Source organism: Siphateles boraxobius, unplaced genomic scaffold (assembly GCF_051911475.1).
Source record: "Siphateles boraxobius isolate OS27281-9 unplaced genomic scaffold, OSU_SipBor_1 3, whole genome shotgun sequence".
Classification (NCBI taxonomy): domain Eukaryota; kingdom Metazoa; phylum Chordata; class Actinopteri; order Cypriniformes; family Leuciscidae; genus Siphateles; species Siphateles boraxobius.
The window spans coordinates 3,485,031-3,508,013 of record NW_027508919.1 but is presented as its reverse complement, the minus strand read 5'-3'; the positions used below and the strand labels follow the sequence as shown (position 1 = coordinate 3,508,013).

At 38.1% G+C, this 22,983-nt stretch overlaps 1 protein-coding gene and 1 long non-coding RNA gene across 4 annotated transcripts in view; both read left to right on the top strand.

The window, feature by feature from the left end:
• Positions 1-22,863, top strand: part of LOC143756745 (uncharacterized) — a 28,023-nt gene extending 5,160 nt beyond the window's left edge. Inside the window, exons 4-17 of one of the 3 annotated variants that reach the window (XM_077247411.1) lie at positions 1,928-2,031; positions 2,331-2,374; positions 2,481-2,745; positions 5,721-5,902; positions 6,646-6,771; positions 7,006-7,134; positions 10,522-10,644; positions 12,608-12,743; positions 15,037-17,429; positions 19,284-19,477; positions 19,718-19,850; positions 20,768-21,641; positions 21,763-21,918; positions 22,035-22,863. In XM_077247411.1, the coding sequence (XP_077103526.1) occupies positions 1,928-2,031; positions 2,331-2,374; positions 2,481-2,745; positions 5,721-5,902; positions 6,646-6,771; positions 7,006-7,134; positions 10,522-10,644; positions 12,608-12,743; positions 15,037-17,429; positions 19,284-19,477; positions 19,718-19,850; positions 20,768-21,641; positions 21,763-21,893 (4,834 nt within the window). In that variant the 3' untranslated portion in view covers positions 21,894-21,918; positions 22,035-22,863. Of the gene's footprint in view, positions 1-1,927; positions 2,032-2,330; positions 2,375-2,480; positions 2,746-5,720; positions 5,903-6,645; positions 6,772-7,005; positions 7,135-10,521; positions 10,645-12,607; positions 12,744-15,036; positions 17,430-19,283; positions 19,478-19,714; positions 19,851-20,767; positions 21,642-21,762; positions 21,919-22,034 lie in introns of all 3 variants that reach the window. The other 2 variants (XM_077247409.1, XM_077247410.1) reach the window with 2 other exon arrangements.
• On the top strand, positions 8,484-10,157 carry LOC143756750 (uncharacterized). The gene is made up of 2 exons (XR_013210321.1): positions 8,484-8,604; positions 10,017-10,157. It is a non-coding gene; the product is annotated as an uncharacterized LOC143756750 (long non-coding RNA).
• Positions 22,864-22,983: the final 120 nt, after the last annotated feature.

Sequence of the window (22,983 nt, the reverse complement as noted above, 5' to 3'; positions counted from 1 at the left end):
CTGGTGTACCCCTTTTCTAACCCGAATTTTTGGTCATGGAAACGTGTATCGGCATATCCCCATAATGATTTGTGTTCTGCGCATGTTCTATTCGCAAGGAATCTTGGTCTTTTGAGTAGAGGAACGTCTTGACTCATACAAAAACCCGCGTGCAGTATACCGGAAGTAAACATGGCGAGACGCAGCACAGCATAAATTGGAAGCGAGGTCAGTACCAGCACCAAAGCGCAAACAAAGGCGATCGCTATCTGTCCCGAACTATTCATTATCCGCGTGCTGCTGCTGTTGTTGTTGTCTTTGGATACAGGAAGAAGAATTGGAAAGGACGCATATTGCGTCGTAAGGTTGTCCGTACGTCCAGACGCTAACCGTGCGTCGCCGTCTACATCGGGAGATGTAATTCCATGTATACAGGAGTAACTCTCTCTGCTCACGCATGTAAACGGGTTATTCCTAATGTTTCAGAAACCCGAATATTGACCTTAACCCGACCATCACTCACATATTGGCTGCATGTAAACGTAGTCATTGATTAGCAATTGAATTGTCATTTTCACAACTTACACTGTTGTGCCTATACTTTAGATTATTGCATCACTACTGTTTTCAGAATGAAGGAATGATCCAAATTAGTGTTGTGCAAATGTTTTTGAACTCCTAAACAGAGATCCGAAAATCAGAGAAGTCGTTGTTATTGCTATGCAAATGGGAATATCGCACACTCTTGTGTGAATCAGTTTTTAAATCAATTTTTTAGTAGTTAAAAACATACCGTAAAACTTCAAATAATAGCCCAGGCTTTTATTTTCCCAAATCGTCTAACTGCACCGGCTTGTATTTGAGACAGGCGTCTATATGAGACAGGCCTTTATAATTTAGTGTTGAGATGTTGTTCCTAGAGTCTCTAATCTCTAAAAATCTCCAAATGCTCCACGTGAAACTGCGGTCTTCCGACCTTTTACTATAGAGTCAATTGATTTTGATTAATATGCGCGAGGGAGAGAGAGCAAGACAGCGCTCGTGTTGTTTGAAGACATGAGAGTGCGCGCACGCGGCCGGGGCGCTCTCTCTCTCTCTCTCTGCTCGTTTGCGCCCTGTCAAGCTTAGCAGTCATTCTATTACATCACTCACCAATCAAAAAAAGGCTTTAGCGGGACACAAATTTGCTTTGGCGGCCGATCTGACGGGTTTTAGAAGATTAAATACAACCCGAAACTAAAAAACAGATCCGGCCTCTATTTGAGACCGGCCTTTATTTACCCAAACCTGTCGCCACACCAGGCGTGTAAAAGAGACAGGTGTCTATTTGGGACTCTGCTATTATTTGAAGTTTTACGGTAATCAAATTCATAACCAAATTGTGTTGCATGTTGTTATTGTTAACTAAAACTATTAAAAATTGTAATACTTAAGTAGATAAAAAAAAAATTTTTTGACAGGAACGAAAGCGAGGCTGTGAACAAAAGAAATACAGTGCGTTTAATAGATTTTGCTGTTGTTTAACAACATACCGGTTGTTTAGCTGACAATGTCTTTCCGGGGAGAAAAAGAAGCTTACAGTTTAGACAAATTCCATAAAACAGTTTTAGAAGTTGTAAGTTGTGAAAATTATGTGATCTAGGATTGCTATACAATGTGTACCATTGTAATAACTGTAAGTTTATCCCTAACAGCCTCGTTTTCGTCTGCGTTAAATTCAATATGCCGTCTATAACACTGGTTTGACACTCGTGATGAGCACTGTATCATGAGTTATCTGGTGATAGTCAGCCAAAAGGTTGTTATTAACATAAAAGGTGGAGTAGTGATTTCTGGACACCTAGAAGCACTAAAAAGAATTTAAATTCATCTTTGAGAAATGTGTTTGCCCCATTACTCGGTTGCCTATAATGACCTATAGCACGCTCTTTTCTTTCTCTGCATGTAGTCTTGAGGCGGAGCTGGAAAAGCTGCAGAAGGGAAATGGCTCTGGGGAATCAACATTGTTTTCCACACCTTGTTGGAACCTGAGCTCTCCATGGGACAACAACGGTACCATCCCTCACGCTCTGTCCCTTTTTATTTTTTCAGTGGCCCTTCTGTTTTATTCACTGTCTGTTCACAAAGTGTCCCTCTTTAAAGATTGTAAAATGTATCCACTCATAAAGTAGGCAAAAGGGTGTTTTATTTTTCGGAATGTCCCTAAGGAGGACTGATTGCGTAGTAAAATGTGATTACATTTTGACTTTGTACCCAGGCTCTGTGTGCATGTTTGTCCATGTGGGATGCATCTAGAACGACCTTTTCATCATTATTCCTTTGCTGTTATTATAACCTGTTTAACTCTGCAGGTGGTTTCAGAGCAGAGAGTGAAAGCAAAACACAGCATGTCAGAGTAAGTCTCCAATGCACAAACCCTATTAAGAGCAACCACTTAATAAGGAATATTTTGTTTATGAATATACTTCCTGACTCATTTGTTTGTGCTCTGTCCATTGTAGCAGCAGCTGCAGTTTGGAGACGTCCCCAAGGCCTCAGCGGGCGGGGCTTCCACCCCGTTACCACAGCAACCACATAAATCCCCACCCCTTCGGCGCAACGTCCGCCAATCAGAACCCTCCACCCCCACCTCTGTGTTTCCATGGGAACGTGGTGATTTGTGGTCCACTCCCAAAGGACGACCAGCTTCCTCGGTTTCATCCAGTGACATCATAATCAAGAGCAATGACTCTGGTATGGAGGAGGCCTTGAGGAACGAGATAGATGGTGAGCTTCTCCTCATGCCATTGGGCTTACAGGAGTTTTCCACTGAAAATCTCATTTTTAAATGTTCAGGAATCCCGGAGTAAAACCAACCCAGAGACTTAACTTGCTTAAATACTTCAACACTGTGTCGAACTCTTCAGATTGAGTGATATCTCTCTTTCTTGGGTTGTTTGAATCCAGGACATTTGCCTGTCTGCTCTTTAATAATCATAAATGAAAGCAGCCCAAAGTCACTGTTTAAAGCATGTTGGCATGACAGCCAGTGAGAGTAAGTTATTCCACCTCATCAGTGGCATGAGCAGATTTGTGTAATATTTGCATGTTAAGGAGGGTGGAGATTTCTTTCAGCAGTCGTAGCTTCAGACTGAGCTGGAAATAAATTGGATGCATACCTGCATTTGTGTGTGTGTGTGTGTGTGTGTGTGTGTGTGTGTGTGTGTGTGTGTGTGTGTGTGTGTGTGTGTGTGTGTGTGTGTGTGTGTGTGTGTGTGTGTGTGTGTGTGTGTGTGTGTGTGTGTGTGTGTGTGTGTGTGTGTGTGTGTGTGTGTGTGTGTGTGTGTGTGAGATTATGGTAGTTTAAGAAAATGAAGTGTAGTTTTATTTATTTAGTGCAGCTGTGTTTGCCCATAAACTGAGTGAGGAGTATCATGTTTATTCATTAAATGTCAGGTTTATTTACATAATTAATCTGATTAATATTGAATGCTATTTTCAGGTTTCCAATAAAGCTATCCCAGTAAAGGAGGCCCAAAACATAACCCATTTCTGTGATCATTCTGATATAGACATTTTTGCCAATACCAGTGGCCAATGAATGATTTGTTTTTGCCCATATATAAAATGAGCACAATATACTACTGTTAGTTTGGGAAGTTGGTAAGATTTTTAAAATGTTGAAAGGGTTTTTGTGAAACGGTGGGCCAAGGCTGGATTTATTTGATCACAACAAGTACAGTAAAGCATTTGAAGTAACTGGTTTCTATTTGAATACATTTTAAGATGCAATTTATTTTTGTGATGCAATGTCAGGAGATTGTCTTTTTCCAGTATTGGCATAGATGATCTGATAAATAATGCAAGTTAGCATAATATGCTAATATTGACCAATATGCAGTTTGCAGAGCCTTGAGGATTGTGTTGCCATTGATGCAGTGTACTATTGACAAAATGAAAGGATTGAATTGGACACACTCACACATGCTGGTCTTATCTCTTGCCATTTTGTAGTGAGATGTTGGGTGTTTTAGAGTGGGTGTGTGTCTGTTGAGCAACAGAGATCATTATTACTCTGTGTGTGTGTGGTATGAATGTCCTCCATTGTTTTGTTTCTTTGCTGATGAGTCATCAGTGAGGTCATCAGGGTTTGTCATCTCCACAGACAGCTGACTCTGACAGCTCTACACCACAGTATCACTGATTCTTCAAACACTGCCCTTCCAATAACTTCTGGATCAGGAATATAACATTTTCTGGAATGTAAATTCCCCTCAAGAAGCTGTAATAAACTGTCACAGTGGCAGGTGGTTCAGAGGGCTTTTATAGGGGCTGTGCTCAACGCTTTGGTAGCATTTCATTTTTCCAAGTCACGATTTTTTTTTTTAAGTTACTGCACTAATTCCCTTACTTTCTCTGATCCTTAGAATTAAACAGGCTGTCTTTGTTATAGTATAGTATATTATAGTATATGTACTTAGTATAGTGGAATGGCCAGATATAAATTCCCAAAATCATGTAAAATATTATTTTTCTTATTTTCTTTTGAAGAAAATAATGCAAAACCATTTTCCTGAATATATTAACAAGAATACTTTTCATTGTAAGTAATAAGCATATGACGGGAAAGTGCTAAATTCTCAACAAAAAAATAAATAAAACAAAATATATATATATATATATATATACACATATGCAGGGCCTGAAGTTAACTTATTCGGCCACCTGCCACAGTGACTTTTTACCAGCCAGTTTTTTTTTTGCCTTTTTTTTTTGGAGGTGAAAAACAGGAATTTCACAATATTGTTCTTTAACTTGTAAGAATACACATTTAAGTGCTGTCAAGTTATAAACGAAATCAATATAAGTAATAATAACTCTTAGAATATACATTTTTTGAAATCTTTTTATTCATTTATTCAACAGCAGTCGCATCCTCTCAAACTGCGCTGCCTTCATGGACGTCAGTGCCTTGACCGCAGCGGTCTCCTCCGGAAGTGCATTCTTTGATAGTTTACAACTTATCGTGTGAAGGTGGCTTTTTGATGACTCGTGGTCCTTAATTGCTTCTAATTTTAAGTTTTTAGTCCCGATTACAAAAGGATTTGACTTCGCTTTCTCTGAGGCATACACACGACAATCACTGCAGTACATGTACTGCTGTCATAAATCAGCCACTCATGAACCTTGCCATTGTCGCCAATTGTCCACTTTGTATTAAAACGTCTTCTTTTACATTTCTTTGACTCACCCTCATCTTTTTGTTAGTTGTTTGTTTCAGCTGGCCTCTTTACCCCAGAAATGTCCCGCCACATTTTAGCTAAAGTCCAACGAAATGGCGGACTTCATTGAAAGGTAAAAGAACAACAGTTGCAAAAAAAAATGAATGGATAACTCAATTCTCATTGGCTACCTGCCAATGTGGCAGGTAGATTGACAGTGTTACCCGCCAATTGCAAAATTCACCCGCATTTGGCGTGTGGTCGGGTGTTAATTTCAGGCCCTGTATATATGTGTGGGTGGATCGATATATGCAGCCAAATGTTATTTGGGTTGTGATGTCATTCAGAAATGAAAAAAGTTATGCATAGCTTGGTTTCCATAAATGGTTTTGGTGTATTGGGGAGGAAGCTTTGCGCTGTGAACATTAGTGTTAGGCACATACAGTAGCACATCAAACTCATTTATTTCAGAAGAGCCAGAAACAGTCAGAAGGTCAGAGTGATAACGTAAATAATTGAGTGACTGTCTGTTCCTCTCAGAGCTGCGTGTGCGTGTATCAGATCTACAGCGGGAGGCAAAGCTGGAGTCTGAGCGCTTGAGGGACGTGGAGTCTCGCCTGGCTCAGGCTAGCAGAGAGATCAGCACCAAAGAACAGAGTCTGACACGCAGCCAAGACCAGCTGACCCGCGCACAGACCCGCATCACACAGGAGACTGACCGGGTAAACACACACTAAACAATGTGTTTAAACCAGAATCTCTTTTCTTTGAGACTCACAGGTAACTCAAGAATACAATAAACAGTAATATTGTGATTTATCATTGAAATAGATATAAATTATAGAAAAATAAATAACGGTTTTCTATTTAAATATATTTTAAGATGTAATTTATTCCTGTGATGCAAAGCTGAATTTTCAGCATCATTATTCCAGTTGTCAGTGTCACATGATCCTTCAGAAATAATTCTAATTTGCTGAAGAAACATTTATTATTATTATTATTGATGTTGAAATCAGTTGTGCTGCTTAATATTTTTTCGGGATTCTTTTATAAATAGAAAGTTCGAAAACAGCGTTTATTTGAAATCAAGATCTTTTGTAATTTAGTATGTCTTTGTCACTTTTGAGCAATTTAATGAATATTTCCTGGGGGAAAAAAATCTTCCTGATCCCAAACTTTTGAACGGTAGTGTATGTATAAATTAATATTAGGCTGATTTAATAAATTATGTAAAAATATTTATTGTTAGTTTATTGTGTCTAATGCATTAGCTATTGTTAACCAATTGAACTTTATTGTGAAGTGTTACTATATAATTAGATGATAGATTTTTTTCAGCCAGTTTATGTATTTATTCTCGTTTTCTTGAATGAGTGTCTACATTGTGTTCATTGAATGTTTAGAAAATGTAATTATACCTGTGTGTGTGTGTGTGTGTGTGTGTGTGTGTGTGTGTGTGTAGGTCCAGTCTGCTGAGCAAAAAGTCAAGCAACTTCAGGAGGAGCTGAAGTGTCAAAGGCAGAATGCTGAAAGCAGCCGCTGCAGTGCAGAACAGCGCAGGAAAGACCTCGAGAGAGAACATCAGAGGGTGAGACCGAGCACATGGACATGCTTGTGATTCATTATTTCAGGCACTGCTAAATCTACAGCTCCATTGCAGTTGTATTTTAGCTTTGAGTTATGATATTAAAGCCTTGGAATTTATTTTGTTTCATTTTTATTGCACTCTTCACAATGCATGTTAATTCAAAGCAGCCTAACAAAAAATTCCTTCTTAAAGTCCTACAGTAACTAAGAGATGGCTGTGATTTGTGTATTGTAGGAGCTGTTGGAGCTGCAGAGAGAGAGACAGGCTCTGGAGAGACAACATCAGCAGGAGAGCAACAGACTCAACCAGGAGATCCAGCAGGCCAGAACACTTCACAACACACTGCAGGCGCAGCATGACAAGGTACCAGGGCTGAGGAGCGACTAACTAAATGTAGCGACCCTATAAACTTGACTGCAGTAGTGTAGGAGTTGCTCAGCCTTTCTATAAATAGTGTAGCTTTATTCAAAAGCCAAAAGAAACAGGGATGAGACTCAGCAACAGTGACACAGAAAACAGGAGAAATATTGTGCCAAAACGATCCAGTTCGGAGGTGTTTCAATCCACAAATCGCAAACCTTTTCCATGGATTAATTGTAATAACACTAACAGTAACCATGTTATTTTTTTAGAAATTTTATTATATTATTAATGAAGACCTATTTTTTTTATATATAACAGTTTTCGTTCAAAAGCGTTAACTGTTTTTCATAAAAAATACCATAGAATCCATTTAGTTTTTACCATGGTAATGAGATGCCATGCATGAATCTTACCTGTGGTTATCATGATCTACAAATGTATGATACTACGGAAGAACAATTTTAATTTTAATAAGAGTTGAGTCCTAATTCAGTCAGCATATTTAAATTTTACCCTATAAAAATGTTTTGTAATGTAGTTTTTACAGATGCTGTTTTGGTTAATGAAAATAAATTTACATCTGCATCCCAGCTGAAGCTACCATACTGTCAATGCAAATTACTGTCAAATGTGCATTTTCAATCGACAAAACATGTGGTTTTAACAAGTCAGGTGCTGCTGGTGCCACTGCTCTCAAACGTTAGTGTAGAGCCCTGATACTAGTATACTTTTCGTTTTAGAAACCTCATAGCAGTGCCCCAGCAACCAACTAGAACAAGTAGAGCAATGCAATAATGTCTCGTCTAGTGTTTAGACGAGCACCACTTGCTGCTACACACTTCTATTTCCTTAAATAGCTTCAGTGCAGTCAGCACTTCTTATTTAGAATTTGCAGAAACTTCATGTTTCCAGAAGGCTAGCCTGATTGTAGTTTATCTACGCTAGATTAAACTTGTAGCTTCTGCTCTCTCTCTTTATTCTCTCTGTCTCATGGGAGCTCCAGAACGGGTGTCCGTCGGTCAATGCACTAATGTCACCCCTCTCTCTTTCTCTCATGCTCCCACTGCTCATGTGTTTTCTCACACAATTCTATTTCTTTTTTTTCCTCTTTCTGTTTTTCCTCTTCAGAGGACACTAGAGCGAAGGTCAGTGTTGTAATCTCAGTGTGATGTCTGTATGAAACTCATGGCATGTTTTTTCACAAATGTCTTATATTCTCCAGAAACATGGGTACAACGAGATATGGAGGTGACCAAGATTGGTGTGTGTATGTTGGTTGTAAAATATAACCTATGGACATAGTTCACTGATTTGTGTTATATTAATTACAGCATTTAGCAACTGAAGATAAAAACAAGTCTTGTCTGAGCCCTGTTTTGTTGGTTTTGTAGAATAAGACATTCTTATAGTGCTGATAAGATACTGTGTGTTGAAGTAAGAGATGTGTCAGATACAAATGTGTCAATACTAGTGGTGGGCCGTTATCGGCTATAACATGCTGCGTTAACGTGAGACTCTTATCGGGCGATAAAAAAAAATATCGCTGTTAATCTATTCTCAAAGTTGGGTTGGGATCATAAAATAGCTTTTTCGAATATCGTTATATTTTCACGCAAATCGCGCAGCAGGGTATTTTCCTGTCAGGGACACAAGGTGTATACTTTTACATGTTACGTTGATCGTTCCTCTCGTTACTTGTTGTTAAATGAGTTTATTCCAAGCAAGGTGTATCTTTTTTATGGGCATGAGCGATGCTCAATTTACAAATGAATCACTCTTTTGGGTCGATTCTGTTCAAAGACTTCATCAAACAAGTTGGCAGATCTGTCTAAATCGGTTCGCGAATCAGTTCTGTTCAGTTCCTCACGCACTGAATCGTCTGAACTCTGAAGCGCGTTCAATCACACTCGACACGGAGTCGTAACAGGAAGATTTAAGAACATCAAGAGCTACAGTTTAGTCTAGTGAAAGCAAATCTGCAAATGCATCATATTTTTGCCAGCGATGAAGATCTTTATTAGTTGAACATCTTCGTAAGCTGTCTGTGAATGAATGATTCCACAGGACGATACATTCGATTTCATTTCATTCAGGTAATACGTTTTACAACCAAACAGATTATTACGCCACGATAGCACTACTAAAAAGTATGACATTATCCGTTGGACATATACATTAATTAATAGGCTACAAAATAAATAAGCTACCATTGTGTACAGTTTATGAAATGAACACCCGCCATCCCTCGGTTCTGTGTGTGTATTGCGCAGGGGCAGTGTCACACGAATAGTTTACATTGATTGAAACTAATTTGTTTAAAAAGGAGGAGGCTATTGCCGGTAAAGGCAGGTTCACATAAAATCATTATTACATATGACATTATTTTTTGATCTAACAAGCATCGGGTTTGGCGATGCAAAAACGGACTGTAGCTACGTCGTGCTTATTGTTTTTTTCTTCTTCCAATTAGCCAAAGTTACTATGTTTTAAAAAAAAACCGACGAAAACATGTTACTTGTTCAATTAATAAACAGTTTGTTCGATGACAAATCGCTAAAGATGAAATTGGCCTCCCTTTCTGTCATTTTAATTGTGCGTTTTATTTATTTATTTTATTTTATAATTTTTTTTGACCGATATTCGACTTTTGCACCTCTATTGTCGAATGGCATTTTTGGCAGAAATTCACATCCCTACGCGAGGCGAACTATTCTCAAAGACTTACTTTCAGTAATTATTTGGGTAGCACACACATTCTAAATGCCTTCGGCAGAATTCAAATGAGCCATTTTAATCTAGATTAATCTAGATTAATTCCAAGATTCCAGTGAGATTAATCTAGATTAAAAAAATTAATCTATGCCCACCTCTAGTCAATACAGAGATAAATAATGTTGTCTCTATACTGGTGGGACACACAACTGATTCAAATGACTTGAGGTGATGGAATGTGCTGTTTTGACTTCTACTTTGCATATGGGAATTTTTTAATGTTTCCCTTCTTTTAAGATATTTTACATGATTCTAAATCCGGATAGTGAGCACAAAAATAGTGAACACACATATTTTAGATATGTGGTTTGCATGAATGTCTAATTAACAAGAATAAGCTTTCAGATTCACTTCAGTAAACTGAAAAAAATATTGCATGGTTTGTACATCATCTGGTCAAACTGCAAGATGCGTGAAAATAATGTTTTGCATTTACATTCCATGAGTAAATTTCATAATTTTTGTCACAGTTTCTATGACATGGGTTTGTGTTACGTCTTGCATGAAATTGAGTCACATGACTCAATCTGCCACAAACACAGCATGATGAAGATCCGCGCTCTTTCTCTTGGCTTACGGTCTTATCTTTCTGCTGACTGTTTGTCTTTCTCTCAGGTGTGTTCGCAGAAGCAGAGTTTGGAGAGAGATCTAGAGGATGTGAGAGGAAAACTGAAGAACACAGAGACTGAGCTGAGAGAGAGTCAGAAGAGAGAGACACAGACTGAGGCCAAACTCATGGTACAACAACATGCATAATCACACTGACCTGAGAGACTCCAACTTAGGCCCTAGGGTTCAAAAGAATCTTTTAAAGAAATTAATACCTTTATTCAGCAAGGATGCATTAAATTGGTCAAAAGTGACAGTATAATGTTACAAAATATTTCTATTTCAAATAAATGCTGTTCTTTTGAACTTTCTATTCATCAAGGAATATTAAGCAGCATCACAGGAGGAATAAATGTTCAAATATATTTCAAAAGAAAAGTTAATTTAAATTGTAATATTTCACAATAAAAATGATTTTTGATAATCTCAAACATTTCTCAAACGACCTCAAACATTTGAACGGTGGTGTATCTTAATGATGGCCTTCATTTTTATTTATATTGCTGTGAAATATAAAGGCATTTAGTCTCTTTATTAACTATTTCCCTTTCTGGGGAGGTCATTAAAAGGAGATCTTAGGATTTGGTTAACTTCTAGGGATATTTATAAGCATTTTGGTGCATCTAGGTCAATTTTTTTTTATTTAAATTTTTTTCAGATCAAATGTATAGAATAACTTACTATGAACAATGGGACAGAGATACACTGAAGTTCAACCAATCAGACACATACCTCTCCAGTTTTTCTTTCACGTTCCTCAAAATATAATAAAATGTGCATTTATAGAAAAAAGATCCAAAGCATTTCCTCTGGTTCAAAATAGTTAAGCCTTTATTCAAACATGGCCACTCTAAAAACATTAAAAGGGACTAAATGCATCAGTGTGCAGTGTATTAGTCATGTAATAAAATGTGTCATTGTTATTGAACAGCATTGTCAAAGTCCAATCCGGGTCTCCCCGTCACAGTGTCTGGAAGATTAGGCAGAGCCTTCAGTTATGACAGGGAGGGAAATCCAGCAGGCATTTAAATCGAGTCTTCATTTTGACTTCTAAATTAAGCTGCTTATAGTTACTATATAGACTGTAACTCTTACCCTAATATACAGGTTTGGGTATTTTTACAAATGCATAAACTGTTTCTTTATTTCCTTTTTGATAATGTCCCCAAAAGTACACTACTGTTCACATATTTGGGGGTTGGTATGATTATTTTAAAAAAGTTTTTAAAAATTCTCATTGTATTTATTTAATCAAAAACGGTAATATTTGGAAATATTAATATAAATTAAAATAACTGTTTCCTAATTTAATACATGTAAAAAAATTATTTATTCCTGTCATTCTAATTCGTTGATGCTCAAGAATTTTTTTTTTCAATTATCAGTGTTGAAAATCGTTATGCTGCTTAATATTTTTGCGGAAACTGTGATTAATTCAGTATTCTTTGATGAAAGAATAGCTTTTTTGTACTTTACTCTTTTGTTTCAAAGTAAAAGTCTGTACTATTACTTGATGAATATAAGTAATTTGTTACAAAAAAAAAATCTTACTGACCCCAAACTTTTGAACTGAGAGACATTGAGAGGAACACACCGGCGAAGCTCCCAGTGCAACAATACTGTTACTGACTCAGCTGGATATAGTATCAGATATAGCACCATTATCTCCTTACAACTTCTGTTTCACACTGGGGCTTGGGTTTAAGCGCTTTATTTATAGACAGTATGTCTTACAGTAGACTTGCAGTGTAAGAGTCATGTATTATGATCACCAAAAAAGCTTTTATGATGTTTAAGTGCAGAGTAATGTTATATACAGATCAAGATTGCAGTTGGATAACCTTTTACGTTCATTTTGTGTATTTTGTTGTGTCGTCTTTGTCCAGCATGCCTCACCCTGAACACCTATGAGGATACTGGTTGCTTTTCACTATTAGATTGTATTTGTGTAACAATACACTTGTATAATGTAGTTTTATGGCTGTTCATGGATGAAAAGTATCTTTATCTTAATCTTTATTTTTATCTCAAGTATCTTCATTAATCTCATTTGACTTTGTTCTATATGTGCACTTCTCATCTTGTTCTGTAGGAGGCGCTGAGGGAGAGTGAGAGTCTCACTGTGTCTCTTGGGCAGATGAAGAAACAGGAGAAAGTTCTACAGGATGAAGTGAAGCGGTTGACCGAAGAGCTTGCTGATGCCCTCAAGCTTATTAAAGAACTGCAGGGTGAGTCTGAAAGAATCTCCTCAACACGGAGAACTGTGTTTTTAGTGTTGGCCCCGCCCTGTTACACACATCCTATGTGTTTGCCTCCCCCTTCTGGCCAGACTTGACAGTGCACCTTCAAAAATCTTTTTGTACAAGAAGTCTGTGATTGGTTAGACAAGCCAGTCAAAGCAGTAGACCCTCAAATCCCCTCAAACTTCATTTTATAACTATATATATATATATATATATATATATATATATATATATATATATATATATATATATATATATAAAAGAATTCTTTTAAAGACTTGTAAACATGTTCAGCTTGTTCTGCTCTAGAATATGCACAAAGAAAGTTCCATAATGTTAAAAATGACTTATACAAAGTTTCTTTTGGCTTATTTTTTTTCCTGAAATGGATAAATTCCAACTCTAAATTCTGAGTATATGACAGGGTTCCCGCGGATCCTTAAAAAGTCTTAAATTAGATTTCTAAAATATGAGGCCATAAAAAGTCTTATAAAGTCTTATTTTTACTTATGAAAGGTCTTAAGTTTTAGAGTACACTTCTACTTAGACATATCTAAATGTTTTCCAAATTAAAACTCTAATTAGCATAGTATTATTTTTTATTATACTACGGTATCTTTGTGGATTTGCTTGTTCACGTGACAATTCGCATCACATTTGCGGCACATTCGTCTGTCTCCTGCACGCGAGAGAGGAGAGAAGAAGAAAGTTGGCAAATGTCAGTTCAGTCGTAAGTTCATTCTTTATGTGCGTAGGGGTGTGCGATGTGTATTGTCTACTATGATATTGTAATCATTGTTTTAACGATGTACGAGGCACTGTGAGCTGACATCGCGTTTGTGTCTCGTGATTTCACTGCGTGATGTGTGCAGTTATAGGTAGGCCTATGTCCCCAAATTAGTGTGTGTCTTATATTTATATCATATTATGTTCTTATTTTAGAATATCACATCAGTAAGAGTGCCGTTTTTCTGTGCACAAATATGATATATTTATGTTATACAATAGTTAAATTAAAAACAAATTAACATTGTGAGTTACTTTTTAGACACCATATTGTCAATATTGTTTGTTTTCCCTTTATTTCGCCGACTAGAATTTCAAAATGAAACCGTAGCAGTGTCTCAATGCAATAGACAGCGATGATTTCTTGACTAAAAATCCGCATTTTGAACGAGTCATTTTAACGATTCAATGAACAATCTCTTGTTTCTTTCCCGAATAAATCAGCCGTTCGAACAAATCGTTTGAATGAATGACTCCCTCAACTGGCTTACGGTATTAAGACTTGCTGCCGCCTACTGGCGGTTTTAGTTTCATATTTAAAGTACCCTTTAATTAAAACGTTAAAATTAGAAATCATTTCATATTTAAATAGTTAATATTGATTTTTTTAAAAACTATCTCATAGCTTTATGCAATTGTAAATGTAGTGTAAATAATAATGCCACTTCTGATGCCGCTTCTGTGTCACCTCTGCACTGCAAAGATTGATTTTGATTTAATGATTTAATTTGACTGGTAACGGTGGAACTGTATAATTATTGTGTAATTAAGTATTATTGTATAAATAAGTATAATTACTGTACAATTTAATTTGAATGTTAGTATTTGACAAAAGGTGATGCATAACTCTAAATAAGTTTTGAAAAAATGTCCATATATAGGTGAAAATGCCCCTGGAAATCAATTTAAGGTGGCAAATATTGCACATTAATTAATAATTGATGTCACTACGGTGAACTGACCACTGCATAGAATTTGAAAAATATGAATATCTTCGTGAGTCTGCTGTCAACAACAGGCCTATACCAGCCATTGCATCAGCACAAAAACACAAATCAGTAAAATATCATCTAATTATTATCAACAAAACGTTTAAAATATCGGGATATATTTTTGTCAATATTGCACACCCCTAATGTACGGTATTAATTTTGATTTCTTCAGGTCTTAATAAGGTCTTAAAAAGCCTTAAATTTGACTTTAAAAAGTGTGCAGGAACCCTGTATGAGCATAATTTTATAATTATTATTGTGCACATTTTTTCACTGATTAATATAGTTCATTAGTCTATATTATTATTTTTATTATTATTACTATTATAGGAATAAGTGTAAGTCTTTATTAGGCTTTTATCATATTGATTTATTATAAATAAAAGCATTAAGATATTTGAGACAATGCTTTACTGTGATATTAACCTGGGATTCAGGGACCTTTCTTTATTTGCTAAACAATTAACCTGTATTTACCATATCATTTCTGTCTCCTTTAGCTCAGCTGGCTGCACCTCCTCCAGCTGTGGCCGCGCCTCGCCCCAGCTCTTCAGGAGACTGCTTCTCTCCCTCTGTTTCCCTCCATCATGACCAGTCTCCTCCTTACAACCACTCTTCTCAGGGAAAGAGAGCCCCTAAAATAGGACGAACAAAAGAAGAGGATCGAATGAAGTTCCCCTCTGGCAGAGAGCCAGGGGAGGGCATCGACTCGGAGCACATCAGTAAATTTGAGTCTGAGCAGTTACAGAAATTTAAAGGAAAAGGCGGTCAAACACATCCAAGTGGCTCTCTGAGGCTGAGTGAAAAAGATGTAGACACCTCAGTGACAGAACAAGACACGGGTATTGAAGATGTGGACACAGACTCGTTTACATCTGACTCAACCAGTGGTATGATGCCTAAAAGTGAATCGGACATCTCTTGCAGCTTACAGTTAGACATTGCATATGACACATCAGGTAAGACAGAAAAACGTGACTCGATGCCTCTAAAAGATCTAAAGAAGGAGAATGCAGAGCTTCGCGATGAACTTCGAGATGTGAAATCCGAGCTTCAGAAGCGACTCGAAGACCTTGAAACCCAGAGGAAAGCAGAAACGGAGGCCAGGACCAAACTGAAACAGTTGAGCCGCAAGCACTCGACTCATACAGAGCAGCAACGCGCCAAATCTCTTGAGCTCAAAGACAGTGTGACAAAACTGGAGACCCAGTTGGAACAAGAGAAGAAGGAGAGCATGAAACTGAAAGAAACACTTGATGCACTAGAAAGAGAAGCTGAGATGAGGCTGGAAGAGAAGGAGAGAGACCAGGAAGAAGGAACCCAGCTGAAGAACGTCTTGGCTGAGATGAAGCGAAAGGAGACGGACATGGAGGAAGAAATAATGCGAATGAAAAAGGACCTGAAAGACCTACAGCTCAAGCTTGAACAGGAACGGGAGGAAAGAGAAATGGAGAGAGAAGAGGAAAGGAAGCAAATCAGAAGAGAGGAAGTAGAAGCACTAAAGATTGCACAGCTTCAAGAAGAGCTGGACAATCTTCAAAAGTCTAGGAGTTTAGAGGAGAAAATATCAAAAGACAATCTTCCCGTCACATATTTACAACTAGAACACCATCCAAACAATGATAAGAGTGCTGCTGTTATAGAAAACAAAGACTTCGTTCCTTCTCCTGACATTCAAGAGTCCACCTGTGATTCTGTGAACCTTCACAATGCAAAAGTCTGCAAAGAAACCAGAACAATTATTGATCTTGGAACACAAACTAAACCAACAGAGGACAAGACCTCAGCTGCAGAGACACGCAGGAGTCAAGAATTGAGCACAGATGCTTCAGATTTGGACAGCACTACCTTTTTAGTTTTGGAGGTGGAGCGCTTAAGGGCGGCGCGGGAAAGAGAATCTGAGAAGGCGAAACTAGCTCAAGGAAAGCTGGAGGACTTACAGAAGCAAGTGACCACTCAGACTAAGCACCTTACCCAAGCTTTTGAAAGTCAGAGCAAGCACATCGAGAACCTGCTGGGAGAGTTGCATGACAAAGAATGCGCCCTCCAGAAGCAGGGTGTGGAACTGCAAAAATGTCTAGAGAAAATCAGTTTTCTTGAAGAAAAACACACTAGGACGGACATCACCCCCAATGACATCTCTACGCCTCCTGAACTGTCTACAGAGATCTCAAGAGAACTAAGCTGCGATTCTGTCTTCAGCAACACGAGTATAAGTGACCATGAAATGTTTAGTGACGATACGCAACTGATTTTGAAGGAGAAGGTCTCACAGCCTACTGCACAGCTGCCTGTTGAACACTCTGTTAGTCAAAACATTGATCAAACCAACACTGGTGAGATATCTGATAAGCTGCAAGTGACTGAAGCTTCCAAGCCACATGAATTATGTCCCGCTTCAGACGTACATTGTGAAAGTGCTACAAATTCTAGTGCAGATTCAGAAGCACCAGGACTTTCTGAGGTGATTGAAGAGAATGCAAGTTCTCTCTTGCCAGATGAACAGTTGGATGTTCTGAACTTCCAACATCACATTCCAGAACCTTCCACGGATGATATCAAGGAGCAAGAACAAGTAACAAAGGAATTGCAAGTCACTCAACTTGAGCTGAATGCGTCAAAGTCTCAGAATTTGGAGCTTGCTTTACAGGGAGGTGTGATAAAGGAAGAGCTTCTGACTGTTAAACGAGAGAATCAAGAGTTGAAATTAAAACTGAAGCACTTGGGCAAAGACACTTGTGCGGAACAAGATGCCTTGCTTTTAGTGAACACTGAAAACAAAGAGTTGTCAAGTACAAACACAGGATTACAAACCAGCTCCTCATTAGGACAAGAGCAGTTGGTTGTTTTTCATGAAAACTCTAAAGCAGAGGTTCAGTCTCTTCAGGAGCAGGTAATTTTTAGTGAAATGGAAATATTCTCTTTTTTTAACTTTTTTAACATTTTTATAAGTCACCTTATCAATTTTCTAATCTTTAATCAAAATCTCATAACTCAATCTTCTGGTGAAACGATAGACTTCTCTCTAATGACGTACGTCTTAATCCACACCCCTTTCTTACAATCGACTGCGAGTTTGAGTTCAGGTCTGCCTCCATCCAATCAACAGCTGATGAACAAAAGTCCTGCCCTACATATTTATTTTATTTTTATTAAATTTTTTTGTACATCACAATATGGAATAAACGATCTTTCGCTACTTGCGTTACATCACAAACTTAACGAACTGTCCTTTGATCTTCAGGCCAGGGTGTGTTCACACTTGGCATGTTTGGTTAGATTAAAACGAACTCTAGTACGATTGCTCTGTAAGTGCGGTTTATTTGAATAAGTGTGAACATGCCATCCCAACCCTGGTGTGAACCAAACGAGCAGACTGAGATCAATTGAAAAGATGGATCCACTTACAAACGAACTCTGGTCTGTGTTGCGTTCATATTTCAGTTGAACCGCACCAGACAAAGACATGTAAACGAACCAAAAACATGACATGTCACAAGATGTGACCCTAAAAAGGACTGAATGCTCAAGCATGTCTGTTATCTCATCATAGTCATGAGTTTGCCCATCATAGTTCGGTACAGGTGTTTTAACCGCGTCTCCTCGCAGCAGATCTTTGTTTGTGTGTGTTAAGGAGGGATTCCTGCTGCTGTTTTGACTCATTTATACGTTTTATAAGCTCTTCATGCGTTCTCAGCTGGTCAAAATACCATCATATGTAGGCTACGCATATAAAACAAGCGCATTTATCCCAGAAAACAGCATTGTTGGATGTTTGGTAAGTTCCATCACGAAATATGCATAATGAAAGCCTACCAATCAGGTTGTGAACTTATCTCTATGCCTTTAAGTTCGGTGTCTTTAGGTTTGGTGATAGTGGCAATGTGAACACTAAGCGGATCAGGACTACTTTTTTTGTTTGTTTTTTTTGTCTGGACCAAACAAACCAAGCAAACTGAACTACAAGTGTGAACGTCTCAATGTCACTTTTTTCTAGATCAGATGCAAAACAATAAAGCAAGTGATAAATCTGAAACATCATATTGTACTATTCTGCACTACTGTAATTTCTCATTTAAAAAAAAACGTATTAGTATTAAAACCCTTAATGTTACCTAGATTAACTAATTGACCCTTCGCAAAGACCCGCCCTCCTTACTGTCGCTATGTCCGACAAGCTACGCCGCTCTCACGCACACACCATGTTCTCACGCAGTGAAAAATACATTGCGGATCAGAGAGGAGACTGACAATACGCTGACAGACAGGGCAGACCAGGTTACTTTTCGGTTACTTTTGATATAAAACATATTAAACAAAGTCTCACCTTTCAAATTTGGTCATTTTTAAAAAGAAATTTAAACAATAAATACCGTTTTGTGGCTCTTTAATGTGACGTGACAGATCGCTGTAGAGCCTCAGTTAAAGCTGCTCGTGAACCGATCATCTCTTCCTTCTAGTTCATTTATAGCATCAAATAAACATGAATGAACATAAGAAGGAATGTTGTTTTAAGCGCGGAAAGGCGTCAGTATATTCAGTTTTTCAACTTCAAATCCTCCCATGTTAATCTACTAACTCTCCTGACTGCTTTGTCGGACAAAATGGCGGATGGCGAAGTATGATTGGTCAGATCACCTGTCAATCAAGCTCCCTGCGAAGGGTCAATTTGTTAAAAAACGTTTCCTTAATTTGCATGTATTTATGTATTTTATGTTGAATTTATTCTTTTTAATTTATTTTAAAGATTCAGGTATTACAGGACCAAATCCAGCACCTCTCTGAGCAGAACAGGACACAAGCTGAAGAACTAGAAATCTGGAAACTCTCGACCATGGAAGAAATAGTGGGCAACAACTCGCCCTCCATCGTGCTAAAAGAGTTTGAGCTATTCCTCCCCTGCAGTCCCAGCAAGCTGCAAACGCAGTCCCAAACAACAAGGTAATGTCCCTTGACTGGCATTTGTTGAAGATAATTATGTGATAAGCGACATAGAAATGTAAATTGTGTTTGTTCATAATAATTTAAAAGGCAGTGCGAGATACTTAACATGAATTATGGGTATGTTGGTTCTGAGATGGGGAAAGTAAACACAGGTTCAGTGAATGAGGGATGTTTATGTAGGACCCTTAATGCAAGACCCTTTAGTTTGTGCTCTGGTGCATCATGGTTCTACAGCAGACTGTGCACTGTCGGAGACGTGACGTATCGCTCTGGATTAGATGAGACAAACGACCAGACCAACTTGGGGGAGCATGTGTCACCTGAAACCCAAATGACACATGATGTGAGAGAATCTCAAGGGCCTGCTGAGGTAAATAATGTTTCATAACGCATGGCATTATTTACATATGGGAAGTTGTTGAACTGTACTTTTCCAAGAATGAAAATTTGCTGTTTACTTTCCCTCATGTTGCTCCAATCCTCACTTCTGTGGGACACAAGGAGAAATTCAGCAGAATGCACAATGAAAGTGAATGGTACTTGATACTTTGTTAAAACAATGTAGCAAAGTAAAATTGTTAAAAATAATATATGTCAACTAACTTGTCAAACTTAGTTAGTTGAATGATTAATGACGTTTTTGAAAATCAATGACGTGATCAATAAAAAGGCATTTTCCCATGTACATTTAGCATTATTTATTAGCATATTAATAGCATTTTATAATAAACAATGTCCTAATTGGGAAAAATAGTTAAGAGATCATAATTTCTGGCATAGATGGACAACTGAAACTTCGAAATGACTAGTTAGCTTAATTTTGAGATTGCTTTGATTTATTAGATTATGTACATTGTTTGGTTGTTTGTTGTTTGTAGATTCTTATTTTAAGAAAATCATAAAAGTGGTCCAGATTGATTTACATTGAATTTACATTTTTTAATAGTTTCTCTTAATATGACAACCCTGAACCCCCAAACAGAATTTGTGCTATCCTTTGGTATCTGATTGTAAAAAGAAAAAATACTAATATTCTGATAAAACAGCTGCTCTTTGTTTTTAATATTCATATCCAATTCAACTTGACTGATGCTGAAATATAATCACAACATTTGAGCCCACATTGTTCCACCCTACAAACAAGCACAGCAACCCCCCCCCCCCCCCCCCCTTATATAGGCATGCATATTTGTAACATGATGGTGAGTAAATGACGATAGACCTTTCTTTTTTCTATGATAGAATGCCTTTCAATGATCACAGACCTATTCCTGTAATTGTTTTCAGTACCTTATGACTGGAAATGAGGGGATGGCCGAAGGACATGCTCAACACGAATGCGAGAGGAGCTCTATTAACCACAGTAACAAAAGTCCTCCTGTCTGTGTCTCAAATATAATGACTAGTAACACTGAAGACAAGCTCACCCCTCTACTCACCAAACCAACAGATTACAGTAATTCAGAGTCTCAGCCGATTGCCTCAGTGTCTCTCGAGGATCAGACCAAAGCAGCAGATGCCAGTGCAAACAGCCAGGAAGATGCCTTAATAAGTGTTTCCATCTCAACCAATTATCAGACAGAGGTAATCAACTCAAATCCAATCTCAGAGTCCTGTGAGACTGCAGACTCCCAGAATTCTGATGTGTTATGCACTGGGCATAATGAGATTGAAACTATAGAAACTGTTGGTTTGGAAAAACATGGGCATTGTCATGGAGATACTACAAATAAACAGAGTGAACAACACGCTACTGTGGAAAAAACACTCAAGAATGAACCAGCTCATGGTCAAAGGGCAGAGGTTAGCGAGGTCATTGGCGTTTCTAACAGAACAGAGGTGAAGAGTGTGTCCACTCAGACAGAGGAGACCCGAGAGCTGGATTTGAGGGACAAACATTCCCCCAACCATGTCTGCAACCAGACAGATGGAGAACAGCTGGAGACTGAGCAAGATAAAGTCGATAAAGAGTCCACAGACTCGCCGCCCCTCTCTCGGGCCCCACAGACTGTTACAAACCAACTTCTCTTATCCAGCGTGTTCCCCATGAGCGACCCAGCTCACCTTGCTGAACGCATCCGGCAAAACCGCAACCGTATGTCAGCCGCGTACGACGAGACCGAATATGAACCGTACGGCCTGCCCGAGGTCGTCATGAAGGGTAAGAAGGGAAACCGAGTAGCGTGAACATTCTTCAAAATGTCTCTCTTTGTTGTCAAATGAAGAAAGTTGTACATTTATTATAAGACTGAATGGTCTTCACACCTTTTTATCTCCTGAAGGATTTGCTGACATCCCCAGTGGACCTGCTTGTCCGTATGTCCTGCGCAGGGGACTTCTGGGAACTGATGCACTGCCCCTCCCACGCAGAGAAGCCACGCCCAAAGAGGAAGATGATGAAATAGAGCCATAGTACTCGCACACACCTGATACCTCCCGTACGTATTTACTGTGCATGCTCTGAAACACATTTAGAGAAGCATTCCAGTAATTTCCACTGGTTATACTAATATAAATCACATTTCAGAGCAGCAACATCTATATTTGTTTTCAGGTTTCCACACTGAAGGAATTTAACTGCCTCTTTAATCCTACTGTAAGCGTCAACGATGTCATCTGATCACCAAGACGCTCGAGAGTCCTGCCCCGTCATGTGAATTAGAATTAGAAGTTTTGTGCTATCTTTTTCTTGGTTGTTCTCATCAGCTGACAGGCAGTGCCTTATTTTGTATATTGATGTCATATAGTTTAGTTGGAGTAATGGAGCCGATTAAAAATTAGCTTTGAAATACCAATGTAATATATTTGTGTTTGTGTAAAGGTGGAGATATCCCCTCTTTTAGAGACTTGAATTTTTGTGAATAGTCTTATTTATTGACAGACACTTTTTGAAGGCTTGCCTTTGTGTGTGTGTGTGTGTGTGTGTGTGTGTGTGTGTGTGTGTGTGTGTGTGTGTGTGTGTGTGTGTGTGTGTGTGTGTGTGTGTGTGTGTGTGTGTGTGTGTGTGTGTGTGTGTGTGTGTGTGTGTGTGTGTGTGTGTGTGTGTGTGTGTGTGTGTGAGAGAGAGTGTGTGTGTGTGTGGTGTGACTCAGATCAACCTGAGCCTGTTTCCGTTCCTTGTATGGCGATTCACTGTCAGACTGTTTCTTTCTCTCTCTGTCATCTAACAGCTTTATAACGCACAGTGGTTTATTTATATCACTGTCTCTTTGTAATGAAGTATTTGAGAAGGTTTGAGAAATGGATACATTTTTGATTAGATTAATCTGTTATCTGATTCGCTGTCATCTTGGTATTTGTGTGTGTTTTTTCTAAATGTCAAATGGTTTGTAGAATTTTCAGTTAGGAATGTTTACATTTATTAAACGTAAATGAAATCCAAATGTCCATGTTGATGGGTTGTTTTCTTTTTGCATTCTAGAAATCTTTGCAAGTTTAATTTGGAGTTATTTGGGTAATTTGCATTATTACATGGGTCTTTGAAATACTTAATTTTGATTGGT